This window comes from Panthera uncia, chromosome A2 (assembly GCF_023721935.1).
Source record: "Panthera uncia isolate 11264 chromosome A2, Puncia_PCG_1.0, whole genome shotgun sequence".
Classification (NCBI taxonomy): domain Eukaryota; kingdom Metazoa; phylum Chordata; class Mammalia; order Carnivora; family Felidae; genus Panthera; species Panthera uncia.
In genome coordinates, this window is record NC_064816.1 from 48,615,814 (window position 1) to 48,638,042 (window position 22,229).

Here is a 22,229-nt window from a genome sequence, read left to right on the forward strand (position 1 = left end):
AAGACAGAATAACAAATGGTGGCAAGAATGTGGAGAAACTGGAACCCTTACACTAGTGAAATGTAAAATGTTGTAGGCACACTGAAAAACAATCCAGCAGTTCCTCAAAATGTTAAAATGTAGTTACCATTTAACCCAGCAATTCCACTTCTAAGTACATATCTATGGAAAATGAAAACGTAAGTCCACACAGACACTTGTGTATGGATATTCATAGTTCATAGCAGCGTTATTCATAATGGCTGAAAAGTGGAAAAATCCCAGATGTCAGTCAATGAATAGGCAAAAATAAGTAATAGATCTACACAATGAAATATTATTGGGCAATAAAAAGGAATGCAGTACTAACCATGAATAATGGACAACCTTGAAAAGAAGTCAGTCACTGAAGGCCATGTATTTTGCATTAATTCATTTAAATGAAATGGACTTCCAGTTCTGCACAGAAGGAGGTTGGAAGTTGCCATTCCGTCTTAATAACAAGTTAAAAGCTCAACAGACTGAAAAATCAGCGACTCTTCTTAGATCCACCTGAAGAGGACACAGTGCAAACTAATGCCCCCAAGACTGTTGAGACCCCCAAAAATACGGAGTAATGGCTTACCTTAGGAGAAACTTACAAGCAGAAACTGCAGTGAGAAACATAACAAAAGATAAGAAAACCTGAATCATAATTAATTAATTGCTGGAGGTCCTGTGCAGATGATTCTGAGAGGTAAAAACTCCAGGGAGACCCAGTCATGGCTGGAGGGTGGTAGGGGAGACAATATTGTGAGGTTCATCTTCAGGAGTTCAACAAAATCCTTATAGTAAATTATCAAAGAAAAATCTCTGGTTTTGAGCAGGGGGAAGGGAAAAGAAACCATCTTCAAGTATACCAATGTATTCTTCTCTTAACAAGACCTGTTCTCTCAGGGAACTAGTTAAATAGAGCCTAACCAACTGGGGTATTACTAGAGCCTAATTGACCTGGGAAAGGGAAATACAGAAGTCCCCCCCTTAACTGCAGTTCTGCTCTCCACTGTTTTGGTAACTCGCAATCAACCATGTTTCAGACACAGATGACCTTCTTCTGATATATGGTCAGAAAGAAAGTCAAGAGTAGACTAACACTATATCACAAGGACCACGTGATTCAACTCTCTTAATATGCAGACAATTTATCACCTCACATTACCATAAGAAGTATGAATACACTACAATAAGATATTTTGAGAGAGAGAGAGACCATATTCACATAAGTTTTATTATAATATATTGTTAAAATTGTTCTATTTTATTAGTTATTGTTAATGTCTCACTGTGCCTAATTTATAAATTAAATTTTATCATAGGTATGCACGCACAGGAGAAACAATATATATAGGATTTGGTCCTATCCATGGTTCCAGGAATCCACTAGGGGTCTTGGAAGTACCCCCCCCACAGATAAGGAGGGACTACTACACCCAACTCCAGCCTGCTCTAGCCATCTTCCCACCTAAGGGAGGAGAAAAAAACTAAGAAATATTTGGTAAGTTTACAATCCAGGGACACAGGCCCACTAAAGAATTGAGGCCTAATGCTAAGAAGCTTCCCCTCCCTGGCACACATCACCACCACATTACTAAGGGCCTACTTAAAACAAGTTCCTTTTAACTAGTATATTATGTCCAACTAACAAGAAAAACATTACAAAAACATACCAAAAGGCAAAAAACACAAACACTGGAAAAAAAAATGAACAGAATATCCAAACACTGGGAGATAAGTAAGTAAAATATCTAGAATAGACAGGTCTACAGAGAAAGTAGATTAGTAGTTGTCTAGGGCTATGAGGATTGGGAAAAAATGCTGAGTGACTGCTAATGGATATGGAGTTTCTTTTGGAGGTGATAAAAATGTTCTAAAATGTATTGCAGTGGTGGCTGCATAACTGTGAATATACTAAGAAACACTGAATTACAACTTTGAATGGGTAGTACGGTATGTGAATTATATTTCAACAAAGCTGTTAAAAAATCAATGTAATAAGCCATATTACAGAATATTACTGAATAAGGGGGAAAAATGACAAACTCAATAAATGTAGAACAAAGATTGGACACAATCCAACACTCCTTCACGATTCCCAACAAACTAGGAATCGAAGAAACACCCTCAACCTCACAAAAGGCATCTTTGAAAATCTGCAACTGTCAGACTTAATGGTTAAAGACTAAATATGTTATCTATAAGACTGGTAGTAAGGAAAGGATATTTGTTCATACTTTCACACAGCACTGCACTGGAGTCTCTAACCAGTGCAATAAAGCAAGAAGAGGAAATCAAAAACACACAGACTGAAAAGAAAAAAGAAATAAAACTTATTTTTATTGACATGATTGTGTAAATAAAAAATCCTAGAAACAACTAGAAATAATTTAGTTTTAAAAGTTAACACTATAGGGGCGCCTGGGTGGCTCAGTCGGTTAAGCGGCCGACTTCGGCTCAGGTCATGATCTCGCGGTCTTTGAGTTCGAGCCCCGCGTCGGGCTCTGTGCTGACAGCTCAGAGCCTGGAGCCTATTTCAGATTCTGTGTCTCCCTCTCTCTAACCCTCCCCCGTTCATGCTCTGTCTCTCTCTGTCTCAAAAATAAATAAACGTTAAAAAAAAAAAAAATTAAAAAAAAAAGTTAACACTATAGATATGTATATATACATATACAAAATATACAAAGCTAAATATACAAAAATCAGTATATCAAAATGATTCTTTAAAATGGTAATGAGAGGGGCGCCTGGGTGGCGCAGTCGGTTAAGCGTCCGACTTCAGCCAGGTCACGATCTTGCGGTCTGTGAGTTCGAGCCCCGCGTCAGGCTCTGGGCTGATGGCTCGGAGCCTGGAGCCTGTTTCCGATTCTGTGTCTCCCTCTCTCTCTGCCCCTCCCTCGTTCATGCTCTGTCTCTCTCTGTCCCAAAAATAAATAAAAAACGTTAAAAAAATAAAAAATAAAAAAAAAAATAAAATAAAATGGTAATGAGAAACTGACATAAAAAACACCACTTACAATAGCACCAAAAACAACGACAACAACTTAGTGGCAAGCTTAACAAAATACTTGGAAAACATGTATATAAAAAGCTGGAAAACAATGCTGACAGAAATTAATGGAGACCTAAACAAACAGAGACAGAACTTGACTGGTATTAAAAGACTCAGTAAAGTTATCAATTCTCCTAAGTTGATCAATGAATTTAACGTAATCCCAATTAAAATCCCAGAAGGCTCTTTTTGTAGACATTAACAAACTGAGTCTAACATTTACATGGGAATGCAAAGGACCTAGAATAGTCAAAGTAATTTTGAAAAAGAACAAATTTGAAGGACTTTCTCCACCTGACTTCAATACTTGCTACCAAGTTACAGTAATCAAGGGGGTATGGTGCTGGCAAAAAAAAAAAAAAAAAAAAAAAAAATCCGGCATAAAGACCGATAGAACAGAAAAGATTCTAGGTATATTCACACACATATATGGTTCACAGATTTTTGACAAAGGGGGAAATGTAGATGGGGAAAGGATAGCCTTTTTAACAAATGGGACTGTTAAAACTAGATACATAGCCATATTTTTTTAAGTGAGCTGTAACCTTTACCTCACATCAACAGAAAAAGTAACTGGAAATGCATCATAGACTTGAATATAAAAGCTAAAATTATAAAACTTCTAGAAGAAAACATAGGAGAAATTCTTTGTGATCCTAGGATAGGCAAATATTTCTTCATGGAATACCACAAGCATGAACCATAAAAGAAAAAAAGTGGTAACTGGACTTTATCAAAATGAAAAACTTCTGCTCTTCAAAAGACATTAAGAAAATGATAAGGCAAGTCAAAGCCTAGGATACAATATTCAAATACATGTATTTCACAAATGACTGGTATCCAGAATATAACAACTCTATTTTTTTTAAGTTTGTTTATTTTGATAGAGAGTGCACACACATGCAGGGAAGGGCAGAGAAAGAATCCCAAGCAGGCTCCATGCTGTCAGTGCAGAGCCTGATGCGAGGCTCGAGCTCACAAACTGTGAGATGATGACCTGAGCTGAAATCAAGAGTTGGAGGCTTAACCGACTGAGCCACCCAAGCACCCCGAGAATATATAAAACAACTCCTATAAGCAATAAAAAAATGTTAATGGACAAAATATTTCAACAGACCCTTTACCAACACACACACACACACACACACACACACACACACACAAATAGCAAATAAATATATGAAAAGATGCTGAACATCATTAGCCTCAGGAAGATACAAATTAAAACCATCAAGAGATAGGGGAAGGGATGGTGGTGCTGCATTGATTGGCTATCTGTATGGAAAAACAAGAGAATCTTGCCCCTACCTCACAACATATGCTAAAATAGATTCCAGATAAATTGCAGATCAAAATGTAAAAGCAAAACCAATAAAGCTTTTAGAACAAAACAAGATCCTCATGACCTTGCAATAGGCAAGGACATAAAGCACTAACTAAAGGAAAAATGCAAAAGATTAGTACAATTAAGAACTTCTACTTCTTGAATGAAGTCATTAAGAGAACGAAAAGGCAAACTGAAGAGTTTAAATATACATATATATCCAGCAATATCTATATACAGAAAACTTCACATACTCCCACAAATAAATAAGGGGAAGAAAAGGATACACAGCATAAAAAAATTGGTCATAATGCTTAGATGGGTATTTCACCAAAGAAGATATCCAGATGATCAACAAACATATAAAAATGTGCCCAACACTGTAAATCATGGGGGAAATGCAGATTAAAACCATAATGAGATACTACCAATGACCCACTAAAATGGCCAAAAAAGAAAACTGACAATACTGATGTTGTCAAGGATGTGAAAAAACTGGAACTCTCAGACCCTCCTAATGAAAGTGTCACTGGTAGGAACAAAAACAAGAAGAAGAAAAAAAAGAAATTAAATAAGGGAAAAAAAATGTACCCTGGCACTGAGTTTTTGGCTACATTATCCATGAAAGCTAAGCAGCTGCACAAATATATCAATAATTTCACTCCTAGATATATATATATCCAACAAGTATGTGTGCCTATGTGCACTAAGACATGTAAAAGAGACAGCAACATTATTCTTAAGAGCCAAAGAGTAGACAAATCCAAATGTCTATCAACCACTGAATGGATAAACAGTGTGATATACAACGGAATACTTTATAGCAACAAAAATGAAAAGATCACAACTGTACACAAAAACATAGATGAATCTTCTAAATATAATTCTGCACAAATAAAGCCACACTGCAAAGAATACATAAGCTATTTATTATTCCATTTACATAAAGACAAAATATAGGAAAAACAAGCAAAACGGATAATCTCTGGTGTTAGAAGTCAAGGTGCTGGTCATTTGTGCAAATGAAGGCGGGAGTGATTGGAGGTGGGAGCACAGGGGCTTTGGGGATGCTGGTTCTGATCTGAAAAGTAGTTACAAAGGTATTTTCCCTTTGTGAAATTTACTCTGTGATAATTCACTAAACAATACCATTTGTATACTTTTCTGTTTGTATACTGTACTTCAGTTTTTAAAAAATTAGGCAATTCTATATATGCTAATAATTCAAAGAACTCCAAAACATGTGTGTGATTAAATGAAAAGGACAAACCATTAAATAGTGTGTATATAGTACTAACATTTTTACAAAACAATAGTCAACGACATATGTTTGTGTATAATTTATAATCATAATGGTAACATTTGTTGAATGCTAACTACTTGCTATGATGCAATGCCATGCACTTTTCATTTATTTCCTTTAAAAACACTAGGTAGCACACAGTATCATAATCCTTATTTTATGGATGAGAAAACTGAGATAGTAAGTAGCTTGCCCATAGTCCCCCAGTCGTAAAGCTACAAAACTGGGATTATAACCCAGCTCTCTAGATCAAGTCTTCATCCTGCACTATCTCTGGAAAGATATACATAAGAAACGGGCAGCAGGGGTTGCCTCTGAGATGGGAATAGGGACTAAGAGGCTGAGAGAAAGGCTGGCTTATCAGAGCGTATTCTAGATACCTTTTGAAGGAATACATTTGCATGTCTCATCTACTATCAAAATTATACTTATTAATGTTTCTTTTCTACAGTTTATAATCCCTGAGCTATACAAACTGCTTTATCCAGAGAAAAGAAGAACTCATTGCTTTACTAGCTTACCTGATTTAGGGTGCAAAGCATCACACTGGGCATTGTACATGTGTACAAATTCTTGGTGCCTTTTAATGAGCTGTTGTTTACTTCCTTGAATAGATAATCCATGCTGTTTTAGCTTTTTCTTTAAGTCGCGATCTGAGAGCAAGTTATACACAGTTTTGGGCAGAGGCTTCCTTTTGTGAACAGAACTGAAAAGAGGGAAAAAATGAAATCACTAAGGGTTACTCTGAATTATCAAAATCTCTTCACATAAAACAGTAATTTGCCTTGACAGAGTACCAGTGTGACTGGGAGAGCAGTGGAACCATTAAGATAAAAGTGAGAAAGAGAAGAAGGATCCAATTTGCAAATAAAGGTGATAGTGTTAGATATGATGTATCTGAGGTGCTGACAGCACATTCAGATACCAGGGTCCACATGGCAGCCAAACTTAGAGAAACGTAGGTCTCATAAGGAGGTCAGGCCTAAGGATGCAGAACTGGGATGCCCATGGAAGGCCTATGCACTAATTGCTGTAAGAACTTCACTTAGAATCACACTTACATAGACTTACTCAATTCTCCAATGCTTTAAAACATGTTTGCCCTAAAATGCATCCATGGTTTCCAGGCAAAAACTCTATAAAAAACAGTTACCTCAGATGATCAGAGTATAAACACTATTGAGATTTAAACGACAGATTTAAGAATATAACTTCTTGAGAAAAAATTCTAATCCACAATCAAAACTACCCCCACCCCCTTAGCTTTACCCAATTCATTACTGCCAATGAAAAAAGAAGTCAGAAAGCCGACAGGTAGATAGTATTCTTATGGCAGCATCTTCAAAGAACACGATTGAAAACAACAGCAAAAAATACTGAGGGTTCTGTTATCTTTAACTTCAATTAATTACAGTAACAAATATATAAGGCATTACAAGTGTATTAGCAAAACCACCACCTGGCTCTTCATTCTACTTATATAATTAATACAGTGACAAGCACTAAGCTGCAATGTAATATAACAAAGCCCTATCAAATGACTTTCTTCTGCTCCATCCAAAAAAGGAGTTAATAAACATTATTTCTTAAGATGGAATAGAAATCAAGCTAAGGGTATCAATGACTTGAGACAATTTTATAAAAGGGACCCTTAGTGAGTTTTAATCTATTTAATACAATTATAATCTGACTCTGAGTACACTGCTTGGCTCAACACCATGGCAATTAGGTACTTAATAAATATGCATTCAAAGTAGTCATTACAATTCCCATAATTTCCAAATGAAAATGCCAAAGTCTCCAGTAGAAACTAATAAGCCCTTGAAAGTAAAAGGTTTATCCAAAAAAACAAGATTTCACAAAGGACTTACATATAACTAGTTTGCCTTCAAGGCCATGCTACCCAAACTGTAGTGAATCTTGGAACTACCAGGAGAGCTTATTAAATTGCAGATTCTTGGTCACATCTCCATACCACCCACTTCTGAAGTGGAGACCTAAAGTCTATTTTAACAAGCTTCCACAGGGTAAATCTGATGCAAATGGCCTAAAGACTATACTGAGAGAAATGGCACAGTTGAATAAATGGAGACTGAAAACAATCAAACATTTTTCTATAAACCTACAGCACCACTCCCTAGCTAAATTGTTTCTTTTATGCTCTATCAATAAAGCCTAAAAGCCAGAGATCACTATTTAACTGCAGAAAGACTTGCAGACTCTCAACAGATTACAGTTTTCTGAAAATTACCCAGGGGGCTCTACAGGATAAGATCACGGCTAAACAAAAATCACAGTAGTTAGCGAGACCTAAAACATTTTGTAGGAGTTTGTACATGCACATTATGAGGGACAGTTCATTAAGTCTGCATCTAAAACATTTTGGCTTAGCAAGACTAGGTTATTAAACTTATGCCTGTGAAATTCGAACAGAAAACTGCGCTGTTCACAGGCATTTATAATGAAATGCAACAGTAGGAATCAACAACTTCTATCAAGAAATTTTTAAATATGAAGACTGACAGATGATGCCCAAAACATGAAGATAACACTGACCCTTCTTTCATCATTTAGTGAAAGTAATGCATTTAAGGGTCCTCAGAATCTGAAGGCATCAAAAGGAAGAGTATTCTTTGAATCAATTCTGATACGATTCTACATGGAACGGGTGGAGGGTTGTCACCCCTATCGAGAAAACGGCCCCTCAGAGTGTTGTGGATAAAATATTTCAAATGTCACAGTCTCTCTTATGTGACCAGACCCCAGGATCAGGATGTAACTAAAGAGAAACAGAGCTCAATGCTTCCCTAAGTGTACTTTCACAAACACTAGTTTTGCAAGATATGAGTTATGAGGACAAAAAGGTTTTGCGGTCAAATAAATGTAGTAATTGCTGGATTACACAAATTTCAACAACTACCTTCGATACAGAACTTCTCAGAGCCTTCAATACACTCACCGGTGCAGTGAATCCTTCCTTAAGAGAGATACAATATGCAGTGCTTCTAAACTGCAAGACAGAGCAACTGGCAGGACAACATACAATATGGAACAAGGTGTGGGACCACTGTTGGAACTTGAACTTAATTACATATGGATGAGCAAGTCTTAGATAAATTGACGTAACTAAATGTATTAGAAGAAATATGGCAGAATGCATCTAGAAAAAGAGCAGTCCAAACAAGAGGACCGATGCTGATTCCTCACTATTCAAGGAGAAAATGCTCAGCTTCTATACTCAAAACTTATTCCTCAGGAAGAAACATTTCTTTTCTTTCTTTTCTTTCTTTCTTTCTTTTTTCCAAACAGGCTCCATGCCCAACATGGGGCCTGAGCTCACAAACCTGAGATTGAGAGTCACATGGTCTACCAATTGAACCAGCCAAGTGCCCCAAGAAGAAACATTTCTAAGGAGAATGAAGGTCACCAGATTCTTTTTTTTTTTTTTAATTACTAACTTGTTTTATATTTTTATCTTTTTAAATTTACATCCAAATTAGTTAGCATATAGTGCAACAATGATTTCAGGAGTAGACTCCTTAGTGCCCCTTACCCATTTAGCTCATCCCCCCTCCCACAACCCCTCCTGTAACCCTCAGTTTGCTCTCCGTATTTATGAGTCTCTCCTGTTTTGTTCCCCTTCCCAAATTATTTTTGTTGCCCTTCCCTTATGTTCATCTGTTTTGTCTCTTAAAGTCCTCATATGAGTGAAGTCATATGATTTCTGTCTTTCTCTGACTAATTTCACTTAGCATAATACCCTCCAGTTCCATCAAGGTCACCAGATTCTTATGGCTTATGGGAAATAACCCTCAGAGCAAAGGAGACAGAATGGAAGAGCTGGTGGAATAGTTTACAAAGCACAAGAAGTACCTTGCTAAAGTAGGTCAATGGTTATACTTAACTTCCTTACCTTCTGAGGCTTTCCTTCTTCTCCTCACGTGTTAAACAGCTGTCTAAGTGCTTATTAATGTGATTTTCTGGAATATTAACCCCACAAACAGGACAATCCACTGTATTTTTTAAAAAGAGAAAGAAAAATTTTATTATTTATGGAAAGGGCAAAAATAACATATAACCTGACATCTTTCAACAATTAATATAAAAAAATAGAATTCCAACCTTAACATGCACTTAGAAAAGCAAAAGAGAAAAAGAAGGGCCCCTCAGGGCAACAGAGGTAGGACAGACTTTTAACTATTAGCTAAAAACACTACAACAAGAACGGTCAATTGATACAATGATCAAAGATTTGTCAGGAAATGCACTTAAAATTCACCTATCCTTACAAAATTTAAACTGTTGAGTAGTAATATGCTAATTTCAACCTAAGTTTAATAACCACTCATTGCCCTGCACTGTATGTGATGTGGGCATACCAAAGATGTGTTAAGACCTAATTTCTGCCTAAAAGGTGCTCTGAACTTCACAGGCAAGAAAAGACATGGAAATAATAGGTTAAACAAACCGAGCTATTCATCATCAAAAAAGCAAACTGTACACAAAATAGTCCAGAAGGCAAGTGCTCTGCCACTTTGGTGATGGGAGAGGCCAGTATTATCTGACACAACAAAAGAATGGTTAGGATCTGGATAAAGTCTAGAAAGGTAAAACAAGGGTCAGCAAACAATTTTAGTGAAGGAGACCAGGTAGTAGAGATTGTAGGCTCTGTAGGCCAGATGGTCTCTGTTACAACTACTAAACTCTTTCATGAGCATGAAAGCTTCATAAACAGAAGGGGGGTGGATATTTTCCAGTGAACCTTTATTTACAAAAATTGGTGTCAAGCCAAATTTGGCCTGCAGCTTGTAGTTTTTCCAATCTCTGGGTATATTCAAGAAATAATGGGGAGATCAGCTGGGCTAGTATAGAAGGATTTTTGAGAGGGGAAAAATAAGAAATAAGATCAGACAGCTAGATGAGGGGTCAAATTGTCTGTGGCTATAAATGCCAGTCGTAACAGCTTGGAAGTGTTCAAGCAGTGGTATAATAAGACAAAAGGAGCTCTTTAAGATTAAAATGGAATTGATATGAAAGATGAGGGGGGAAATTAAAAGCTGAAAAATAGACACCAACTGCCATAGTTAAAATATGAGCTAATTAAAACTGCTTCATTTTTCCAGCAATCAGCCTCAATTCCCATTCTATGAGAGAGAAAGAGTATAAAAATATCTTGCAGCACTGCCTACATCAATTTCTGAGAATGTTAAAATGTGAAATCTGGTTTGCCCTTTCCCATTCCTTCCCCCCTCAAGATGCTGATTTATTCTTATGTCATGTGGGATGAAAAGATTTCCATTAAGTAAGAAAACACATATATGAAAATAATTTCCTACCTTTGGCAGACTGTTTCAAAGTTGACGTAGAGGGTGTCTCAGGAACATTAGCAACTAAGGAACTTGGAGCTGTCTTTTCTACAGAAGGTGCCTCTTTGGTCTTTGAAGAAGTGCTCACCTCTTTTTGAGGGATGACTTTGCTTTCATTCTCTTTTATCGACAACTCTGATGTAGAACCACCAGTTTCTCTAATCAAGAAATTCTCCATTAATTTGCTTCCTTGCTTTAAAGAATGTCTGAAGGCTACCGGAGTGTGTACTTTGGCAGCAAGGTTCTTTGAAGAGGAGGAAGCAGGAGATATGGGTGGTGACTCTAAGGCAAACTGCAGCAATTGATTCCTTGAAGCACCAAAAACACAATAGGTAACTATGACGTCCAAGTTATACTTACTAAGTTAACTGACATAACCCGTTTTCCCAATTAACACTTGCTTCCGTGAAATACAGAACTTATTCCATAATGACAACCAAACCAGCATTTCTTCAAAGCAATAAACCTGATTTAAAAAGCAGTTAATCTTTGGGGCACTTGGGGGGTTCAGGGTGTTAGACATCTGACTCTTGGTTTTGACTCAGGTCCTAATCTCACAGTTTGTGGGATTGAGCTCCGCATCAGGCTCTGTGCTGGCAGCATGGAGCCTGCTTGGGATTTTCTCTCCCCCTCCCTCTCTGCCCCTCCCCCACTCATGCACACGCACACATACATACATACATACATACATAAATATTTTAATGCGGTTAATCTTTTATAAAGGAAAAGAGATACTTCAGAATCTAGCCTTGGAGAATACCTGGTATAAGACTTACTCTCTAACCATACATAACTTTAAAATCTGGACAAAACATATAAAACAATTGTTTATAGCATGAACTATAGTCAACACAAGCCTGCAGTCCATGAAAGAGAAGAAAAACATGCGGTGATCCACCACTGCCCCCAAGAACTTCCCTAGAAGCATCTTCTGGGAGTGGAAACAGAGATCAGAGTTCTGGGCAAAGATGGCTAGAATTGGAGGGACAGGGTGGTGGACAGCAGGTAGCCACAGAAAGAGAACACCAAAAATCTGCATAGAAATTCTCATCCATTCCTGATCATCTCCATGGCTGCAAAAGCGTAAGATGAAAGCACAAGGCGACCTAGTAGGAAGCAGATGCTGGGAAACTGAGATTCCCAAAGCTGCTGACAAGTTGTTGGAATTTGAGCCCAAATTGCAGAGATCTTATAAAGATCCTAGACATTCAGTTGAAACCCCACAAAGGCCACACCTTAGGAAAAATAAATAAAACTGAAGTAGGCCAAATCCAACAAAGAGCTAAACAAGGCCCCGGCAGAATAAAAGTGAAGAGCTGGAACCAGAACAGAACCCAACATCTTTCAAAGGAGGATAATTCGCAGCCTCTATAACATTTCATCAACAATGTTCAAAACACATATATCAAAAGATAAAATAGTCAATGGAAGCAGATCCAGAGGTGGTCCAAAGAGTAGCATTATAAAGACTTCAAGATAACTACAATGAATATATTAAAGAAAAAACATGAAAAAACACACAAATGAGTAAAAGGATAGTGTAGTGTTAGAGGGAATTAAAATTCATCCTCAAAAGGATAAAACAAAGAAAATAAAACCTAGGCATATATTAATCAAACTGTTAAAAAATAAGAAAGAGAAAATCTTGTAAACAATCAGAAAAAAAATAAGACATGTTACCTCTAAATCACAGTTTCCTAACCTTGGCACTTAGGACACTGTCAACCAAATCATTTTTTGTTGTGAAGAACTGTTCTGTGCAATGTAGGAATGTCAGCAGCATATACCCCACCCCAGGTTGAGACAACCAAAACATATCCAGACATTACCAAATGTCCCCCTGGAAGAGAGGGTGAAGGGAAGGTAAAATCACTCCCCATTGAGAACCACTGCTCCAACAAATAATAAAAACAGCACTGACTTCATAATGAAAGCAAAAAGATAATATTATGACATCATGACATCTTTAAACTACAGAAAGAAAGCAAAACTACCAAGAATTCCATTTCCATTAAAAATAGTGTTCCGGGGGAGAGGGCAGGGTGGCGCCTGGGTGGCTCAGTGGGTTGGGCGTCCAATTTTGGCTCAGGTCATGATCTCACAGTCGGTGGGTTCAAGTCCCGTGTCGGGCTCTGTGCTAACAGCTCAGAGCCTGAAGCTGCTTCAGAGTCTGTGTCTCCTCCTCTCTCTGCCCTTCCCATGCTCATGCTCTGTTCCACAATAATAAAATAAACGTAAAAAAAATTTTTTTTTTTAAAGTGTTCTAGGGGTCCCTGAGTGGCTTAGTTGGTTAAACATCCAACTCCTGATTTCGGCTCAGGTCATGATCTCATGGTTCATGAGCTCAAGCCCCACATTGGGCTTTGCACCATCAGCACAGCTTGGGATTCTCTCTTTCCCTCTTTCTCTGCCTCTTCCTTGCTCACTCTCTCTCTTTCTCTCTCAAAGAAATAAACATTTTTTTAAAGGAAAATTGTGTTCTAAAGTAAAAGCAAAATACATTCTCAAGCTAAGAAAAGCTAAGAGAATTCCTCACTGGCAGACAAGGAGGTAGTACAGAAATGTTCTTCAGCTTAAGGAAAATGATTCTAGAGGGAGGTACAAAAATGTCAGTAAGAATCAGCAGCTCCAGGGGCGCCTGGGTGGCTCAGTCGGTTAGGTGTCTGACTTCAGATCAGGTCATAATCTCGCAGTCTCTGATTTCGAGCCATGCATCGGGCTCTGTGCTGACAGCTCAGAGCCTGGAGCCTGCTTCAGATCTGTGTCTCCCTCTCTCTCTCTCTGCCCCTCCCCTGCTCACACTCTGCCTCTGTCTCTCAAAAATAAATAAATGATAAAAAAAAAAAAATTGAAAAAAAAAAAGAATCAGCAGCTCCACAAAAGGTAAATATGTGGGTCAAAACAAAACTACTGTTTTCAACAACACTAACAACGTCTTGTGGGATTTACAGCAAACACGTAAGTAAAATACATACAAAAACATAGTTTTAAAAAAGAGAAATAATATAAAAATACTGTAAAGTTCTTGCACTGTTCAGGACATGATAAAAATACTAATTTATGGTACACTATTATTAGGACATATTTTGTCATTTCTTCAGTAAGGACTTAAAAGAGTGACACTAAGAGATATAATGTAAAAACTAACAAAGGAAACAATAAAAATACTTTTAATATCATAAAGAATGGGCAGAAATAAATAATTTTTTTTACAAAGAAACAAATGGAGAAAGAAAACAAAGGTAACATGCTAAACTGTAATCACATTAAATGTGATGGGTAAATACTCTGAAAGACAAAGACTGTCAGACTAGATTAAAAATAAGATACACACTGTTTGAAAAAATACTTTAAATATAAAGACCCAGGAAGGTTGAAAATAAAAGGATAGGAAGAGAAGTACCATGAAAATATTAATGAAAAGAAAGCTGATATGGTAACATTAACAACAGACAACATTAAGGCAAAAAGTATCATGAGAGATAAAGAGGGACATCTCATTTTGACAAAATGGTCAATTTAATTCAAAGCATAAATATCATAAATTATAGGGGCTCCCGGATGGCTTAACCAGTTAAGCAGCCGACTCTTGGTTTCAACTCAGGTCAGGATCTCGAGGTTCATGAGTTCGAGCCATGTGTCAGGTTCTGTGCTGACAACATGGAACCTGTTTTGGGCCCTCTGTCCCCTTCTCTCTCTGACACTTCCCCACTAGTGTGCATGCTCTCTCACTCTCTCTCTCAAAAATAAACATTTAAAAAATCATAAATTATATTCACTTAGTAGCATAGCTTCAAAATGTATAAAGCAAAAACTGAACGAACTAAAAGGAGAAACAGTCCATTCACAATAATGGTTGGTTTAAATAACAGTGTGTATAAATCTAAACATACCTTTCTAACTAACAAAATGGGCAAAAATCAGTAAGAATACAGAAGATGTGAACCAATCCAATTAATCAAAGTGATGTAATTAACAAATAAAAAATATTACAAATTTTTTTGTAATGACAAATAATGAGCCCTCTTACAAAGAAAACCCCAAGCCCAGACAGTTTTGCTGGTGAATTCTACCAAATATTTATAGAAGAAATAATATCAATGCTACACAAAGTTATCCAGAAAATAAAAAAAGAATGTTTCCCAATTCATATTAAAGCCAGCATAACCTTGATAACAAAATCTGACAAGCACATTGTAGGAAAATAAAATTATAATCCAATAATATCTCATAAATATAAACACAAAAATCATAAATGAAACATTAACAAATAAAATCTAGAGATAAATAAAAACATATAATGCATCATGACCAAATGAGACTTATTTCAGGAATACAAGGTTGGTTTGTTATTTGAAAAATCAATGCAATTCACCACATTAGCAAATTTAAGGAGAAAAATTATACAATCATTACAATAAATGTAGAAAAAGCATTTGATAAAATCCAATACCCATTCATAACAAAAACACTTAGAAAACTAGGAACAGAAGGAAACTTTCTTAATCTGAAAAAAGATACTTTCAATAAAACTATAGCTACTATTACAGCTTGAACATCTTCCCCTGAGAGTGAAAACCAGACAAGGATGTCTACTGCCACCATCTCTATTCAAATTATACTGGAGGCCATAGCTTTTGTGATAAGGCACACACACACACACACAAAATGGGAAAGAAAACTTTATTTGCAAGTGACATGATTATGTTTATAAAAAATCCAAAGACTCTACAAGCAACTAGAGTAAGTGAATTTTTACAAGATCCCTGGACATAATGTCTGTTAAACAAAAATTAATGTCATGTCTATGTATTAGCAAATGGAAAATAAAATTTTTAAATAAATACCACTTGAAATATCATCAAAAATATTAAATACCTAGGAATAAATTTAACAAAAATGTGTAAAACTTATGTCTTGAAAACTACCAAATTTGCTGCGGAAAATTTTAAAAAAGCCTAAATAAAGAAATACCCTAGGTACATGCACTAGAAAACTCAACAATGTTAACATGCCCATTTTCCCCATATTTATTTATAGATTCAATGCAATGCCAATCAAAATAAAAGCAACTTTTTTGGGGGTGGAAACAGTATATTCATTCTAATATTTACATGGAAATCAAAGGCCCCAGAATGGGAGTAGTCTTTTTTTTTAATTTCAACAATCTTCACAGCATCTCCACCAGGAGTAGATTCCACCTCAAGAAACCACTTGCTTTGATCATCCATTTATGTTTTATCATGACATTACATCAATTCAGTCCCATCATCAGGCTCCACTTCTGATTCTAGTTCTCTTGCTGTTTCCACCACATCTGCAGTTACTTCCTCCACAGAATTCGTGAACCCCTCAAAGTCATCCATGAGGGTCGGGATCAGCTTCTCCCAAACTCTTGTTCCTGCTGGTATTTTTGACCCCTTCCAATGAATCACGAATGTTCTTAATGGCATCTAGAATGGTGAATCCTTTCCAGGAGGTTTTCAACAGACTTTGCCCAGATCCATCAAAGCAATCACTATCTACAGCAGCTACAGCCTTACAAAAAGTATTTCTTAAATAATAAGACTTGAAAGTTGAAATCACTCCTTGATCCACGGGCCGCAGAATAGATGCTGCGTGAGCAGGCATGAAAACAACATTAATCTCGTACATCTCCATCACAGCCCTATAGGTAACCAGGTGCACTGCCAATGAGCAGTAACATTTTCAAAGAATCCTTTTTTCTTGAGCAACAGTTCCCAACGGTGGGCTTAAACTATTCAGTAAACCATGCTATAAAAAGATGTGCTATCGTCCAGGCTTTGTGGTTCCATTTACAGAGCACAGGCAGAGTATATGCAGCATAATTCTTAAGGGCCCTGGGACAATCCACAGGCTAAATAACACCGGCTTCACCCTCAAGTCACTAGCGGCATTAGCTCCCAACAAGAGAGGCAGCCTGTCCTTTGCCAGGCACTGACTTCTCTCTAGTTATGAAAGTTCTAGATGGCATCTTCTTCCAATAGAAAGCTGTTTCGTCCACATTGAAAATCTATTGTTTAGCGCAGTCACCTTCATTAACGAGCTCCGCTAGAACTTCCAGATAACTCACTGCAGGTTCTACATCAGCACTTGCTGCTTTACCTTACACTCTTATGTAACGGAGACAGCTTCTTTCCTTAAACCTTGTGAACCAATCTCTGCTAGCTTCAGACGTTTCTTCTGCGGCTTCCTCACCCCCCTCAGCCTTCACAGAATTGAAGAGTTAGGGCCTTGCTCTGGATCAGGCTTTGGTTTAAGGGAATGTTGTGGCCAGTTTGATCATCTTCCCAGACCACTAAAACCTTCTCCGTATCAGCAATAAGGTTGTTTGTTTCTTACTATTTGTGTGTTCACTGAAGCAGCACTTCAAGAACTTGGCCATTTGGCACAAGAGGGCTAGCTTCCAGCCTATATCAGCTTTCAACATGCCTTCCTCACTAAGCTGAATCGTTTCTTATTTTTGATTTAAAATGAGACGTGTGACTCTTCTTCTCCCTTGAACACTTAGACGTCCTGCAGGGTTATTAATTGGCCTAATTTAAATACTGTTGTGTCTCGGGGAATAGGGAGACCCGAGGAGAGGGAGAGAGGCAGAGAAATGGCCTGTGAGTGGAACAGTCAGTACATGTGTATCATTTATCAATTAAATTCATGGTCGTATAAGGCTGCAGTTTGTGACACCCCAAAACAATTATCATAGTATCACCATAACAAATAAAATAATGATGAAAAAGTTCAAAATATTTTAAGAATCACCAAAATGTGACACAGAGACATGAAGTGAGCAAATGCTGTTGGAAAAATGGCACTGATAAGACCTGCTCAATGCAGGGTGGCCAAAAACCTTCAGTTTGTAAAAAATTAAACACCCGGGAAGTTCACCAAAGTGCAGTAAAACGAGGCATGACTGTACCTGCAGCAAGCAGTACAGCTCCACTACCGCGATGATAAAATTACGCCCCGTGCCAAAACTGAAACTCATTAACTTCTTCATGTGCCCGCTATTAGGGGGTAGTTTCGGCAGTGGAAATATAACGGAGAACAAAATCGTCTCAGTCCTCATGAAGCTTACACTACAGTAAGGGAAGAGATACTAGAATGCAGACAACATATATGAAAGTGCTATGGGAAAAAAACAAAGCCAGTGAAGCCGTGCATGAGGAGGCAAAGAGCTTGGCACTCTTTACAGGATGGTCACAGAAAGCCTCACTGAGAAGGTGCCCTATGAAAACACAGAGCCCGAAGAAACTGAAGGACTAACCCATGTGGCTCTCTGGGGAAACAGTGTTTCCCCTAGAAATAACAGTAAGTACAAAGCCTCTAGGGTCAGAGTATGATTGACACATTGGAGAAATAGCAAGAAGGCCAGTGCGCCTGGAGCAGAATAAACAAGGGGCAGAGAAGTGGGACATGAAGTCGGCAAGAGACCCTGTTCTGTAGGGACCAGAGGATGGCCACTGGCAGGACTCAGGCTGCTCTTCCAAATGAGATGGGACACCCCCTCCAGACGATATTAAGTACGACCTGACTTATTTATTTATTTATTTTTGACAGAGACAGAGTGTGAGCACGAGCAGGGGAGGGGCAGAGAGAGAGGGAGACACAGAATCCGAAGCAGGCTCCAGGCTCTGAGGCGTCAGCACAGTCTGACGCGGGGCTCGAACTCATGAACTGTGAGATCGTGACCTGGAATGAAGTCGGATGCTTAACCGACTGAGCCACCCAGACGCCCCTGTGACTTTTTGTTTTAAAGTGACACTTTGGTTGCTAGCCTCAGAAGGACTATCAGAGGGCAAAAGCAGGAATAGGAGACCACTAGAAGTGATCAAAGTAATACAGGCTGACGCTGGCTTGCCAGGATAATGCTGGCACAGTGATGAAAAACTGTCAGATTCAGGAAACATGTTAATAACAGGGCCAGGAGGATTAACTGATGGGATGACAGAGTTAAGTGTGAAAGAGAAGGGTCAAGGAGGACTCCAGGGTTTGGGGCCTGGGCAAATGAAAGGACAGAGCTGCCATTTAATGAGGGAAGAAAGACTGTGGGGGCAGGAGATTTGGAGTGGGGGATGGCAGGCAGCCCAGAGAGTTGAGAGTTGCTTTTAAGAGGTTCAAGCGGAGATATGAGGTAAGCAGTGGGATATGGGAGCCTGAAGTTTTGGGGTGAGATCTACTTGAAGATATAAATTTGGAAGCCATGAATGGACACATGGGATTTAAAACCACTAGACTGCTACAATTCACACAGCTTAATAGGGGCCATGTGAAAATATTAATTCTAAAAAGGATACTTAAACTGAATTGGTAATTTCCTCTTTCATTTCCACCATTTCTATAAATTTAATTTAAAGTCAGTTGGTATTATAATACCTAACAGCACTTACCATAGATACTCAGATTTTTTTGGGTGAAGTATGGACTTTGAGAATAATTGTGACTCCATCAAGTACAGGACAAGCTTGCCCATTTGTTAACTATACAAGAACTCTACCTCTTCAGAATGTGGCCAAGAATCAAGAAGCAAAACAGGTCTCTGGGTAGACACCAAAGAGAAACTCAGGGCAGTCCTGAAACCCATGTGATCAAGTCCATGGACTTCATTACCTAGCAAAAGTCCCCACAAATGCTGTTCTGATCCAAAACATGTAACAGCAGTCTAGGACCGTTTGGTGAAACAGGCAGAGGCCCACCAAAGAACAAATTCTTATTAGCATCTTAGGGCATCAATATATAATATAAGGGAAGATGATACAAACATGCGTAAAATATATATGATAATAATGACAGAAATCTTTTTTTAGGTTCCTTTGCTCCAGGTATTATGCTGGGTATCTTCTAGTAGAACTCTTCGTTTCCAACCCTTAACAACAATCCCTAAAAGTGTCAATAATATTATTACCACTTTTCAGATGTGGAACAGAGGCCAAAGAGGTTTAATAGTTTGATCACAGATCACAGCTAGAGAACCCAGTTCTGCCTAAATCCAAAGTCAGTATGCTTTATACTGTAAGAAAAAAAGCAAAATTATATTCTACACACTCTCCTAAGATGCTAAAGGAATGATCTATTACAATTATCATCTAAAATGTCTGAATTCTTAAACATGGAGTAAGTACCTGGAGAAAAAGTACCTTGATGGGGATAGGATAAACCAAAGTAGTAAATGATGCTTTACACTCTCAGTTTGTAAAAATGATACAGATGTAGACTGGCTGCTACACAAAAATACTGAAACAGTATTTTCTTACTTAGGTCAAGAATGATGTTCCACTTAGACAAAAATATTCTGATTAAATTTTGTTCAACACATTTTTAAGCACATTATTTTAAATAAAATTGAGTCAAGAAAAATACTCTTGTTCTTTGAAAATAAATGGCTAGAGTTAGAAGAAAATGTAAGCTATGAATGTCAGTATTTTGTCTGAAAACCTCTGAAATTATTTCCAACACTCTTTTATTTCAATTTAGAACATTAAAAAATTTTAAACCATTATGTCTTAAAATGGCACTGACCGATGAGAAAGAAAAAAATATACAAACAATACAAAAACCTTAGAAGATTAACTTCTTCCCTCATCAATCTTTTTTTTTTATTTTATTTTTTATTTTTTAAAATTTACATCCAAATTAGTTAACATACAGAGCAACAATGATTTCAGGAGTAGATTCCTTAATGCCCCTTACCCATTTAACCCATCCCCCCCCCCACAACCCCTCCAGCAACCCTCAGTTTGTTCTCCATATTGGAGTCTCTTCTGTTTTGTCCCCCTCCCTGTTTTTATCTTATTTTTATTTCCCTTCCCTCATGTTCATCTGTTTTGTCTCTTAAAGTCCTCATATGAGAGAAATCATATGATTTTTGTCTTCCTCCGACTAATTTCACTTAGCATAATACCCTCCAGTTCCATCCACATAGTTGCAAATGGCAAGATTTCATTCTTTTTGATTGCCAAGTAATACTCCATCGTATATATATACCACATTTTCTTTATCCATTCATCCATCGATGGATATTTGCACTCTTTCCATACTTTGGCTATTGTTGATAGTGCTGTTATAAACATGGGGGTGCATATGTCCCCTCGAAACAGCACACCTGTATCCTGTGGATAAATGCCTAGCAGTGCAATTGCTGGGTCATAGGGTAGTTCTATTTTTAGTTTTTTGAGGAATCTCCATAATGTTTTCCAGAGTGCATTGCCACCAACAATGCAAAAGAGATCCTCTTTCTCCACATCCTCGCCAACATCTGTTGTTGCCTGACTTCCCTCATAAATCTTAAACCAGATATCAAACAAGTACTGGAAGTGATTAGCTTGAATTTCATCTCTATTACTTTTGCAAATGAAGTACCACAGCACATTAGATATGACAAATGTCCAAGAAATGTTCATCATAAGGTAATTTCAAGGCAAACAGGGAGAAACAAATGATAAAATCCATCCCAAATCCACAAAGAATGCTGCTCACCACACCCACTATAATGAATAATTAAAAAACCTATTCCTTTTGGGAGGAAGCGGGACAGGGGAGAGTTCAATTATCCCAAGGCCTCCCTTTCAGTTACCAAAGGTCCATGAACCCAAAGACACCGATCACTTCCCTTCAACAAACAGATACTTGCTTTGTGACACTCCCTTTCTCCTAGCAGTGAAATTATTATGCTTTCAGAACCAGCTAGGAAAAAAAATAAGCCTTGAGATATAATTTTACTGTCTCAGGGAAAATCAAACAGCTAATAAATTCCTTTCTAAAGACATGGCTCCACCCTTTTTCATGGACTTCAAAATCTAATTGGTGAAAGACTTTAAAATAAGAAAAACGCCACACTGTAATTATGAGAATCAGAGAATCTCAGAGTTTCTTAATCTAGGAAATATCACCATTTTATGACTTTTTTACGGAAATGACTAACCAAGCCAATTTCTAGAAAGTAATATTAGGCGAGTTCAGAGTACTAAATCTTGTAATTCTCAAGACACAACTCAATGAAATAAATGTGAAATTCTATTGGAAGAAATCTCTCTACATTTTTAGAATGAATGTAATGTACCATCAAAACTGTCCCAACAGCTAAGAAGTCATACACTTAAGGAGATAACTAATAACTAAATACGGTATGTCCGTAATGAAAATTTCTGATTGACT

The 22,229-nt window shown here is 37.5% G+C and overlaps 1 protein-coding gene across 4 annotated transcripts in view; it reads right to left on the bottom strand.

Moving 5' to 3' along the window:
• The window catches only part of RAD18 (RAD18 E3 ubiquitin protein ligase), a 103,508-nt gene that overhangs the window by 59,734 nt on the left and 21,545 nt on the right, over positions 1-22,229 (bottom strand). For all 4 annotated transcript variants that reach the window (XR_007459916.1, XR_007459915.1, XR_007459914.1 and 1 more), the window contains exons 5-7: positions 11,028-11,365; positions 9,605-9,704; positions 6,213-6,397 (exon numbers count right to left, since the gene is read on the bottom strand). Coding sequence is in view for 1 of the 4 variants with exons in the window: in XM_049640932.1 (XP_049496889.1) it covers positions 6,213-6,397; positions 9,605-9,704; positions 11,028-11,365 (623 nt within the window). In the remaining 3 variants the exon portion in view is untranslated. The remainder of the gene's footprint in view (positions 1-6,212; positions 6,398-9,604; positions 9,705-11,027; positions 11,366-22,229) is intronic.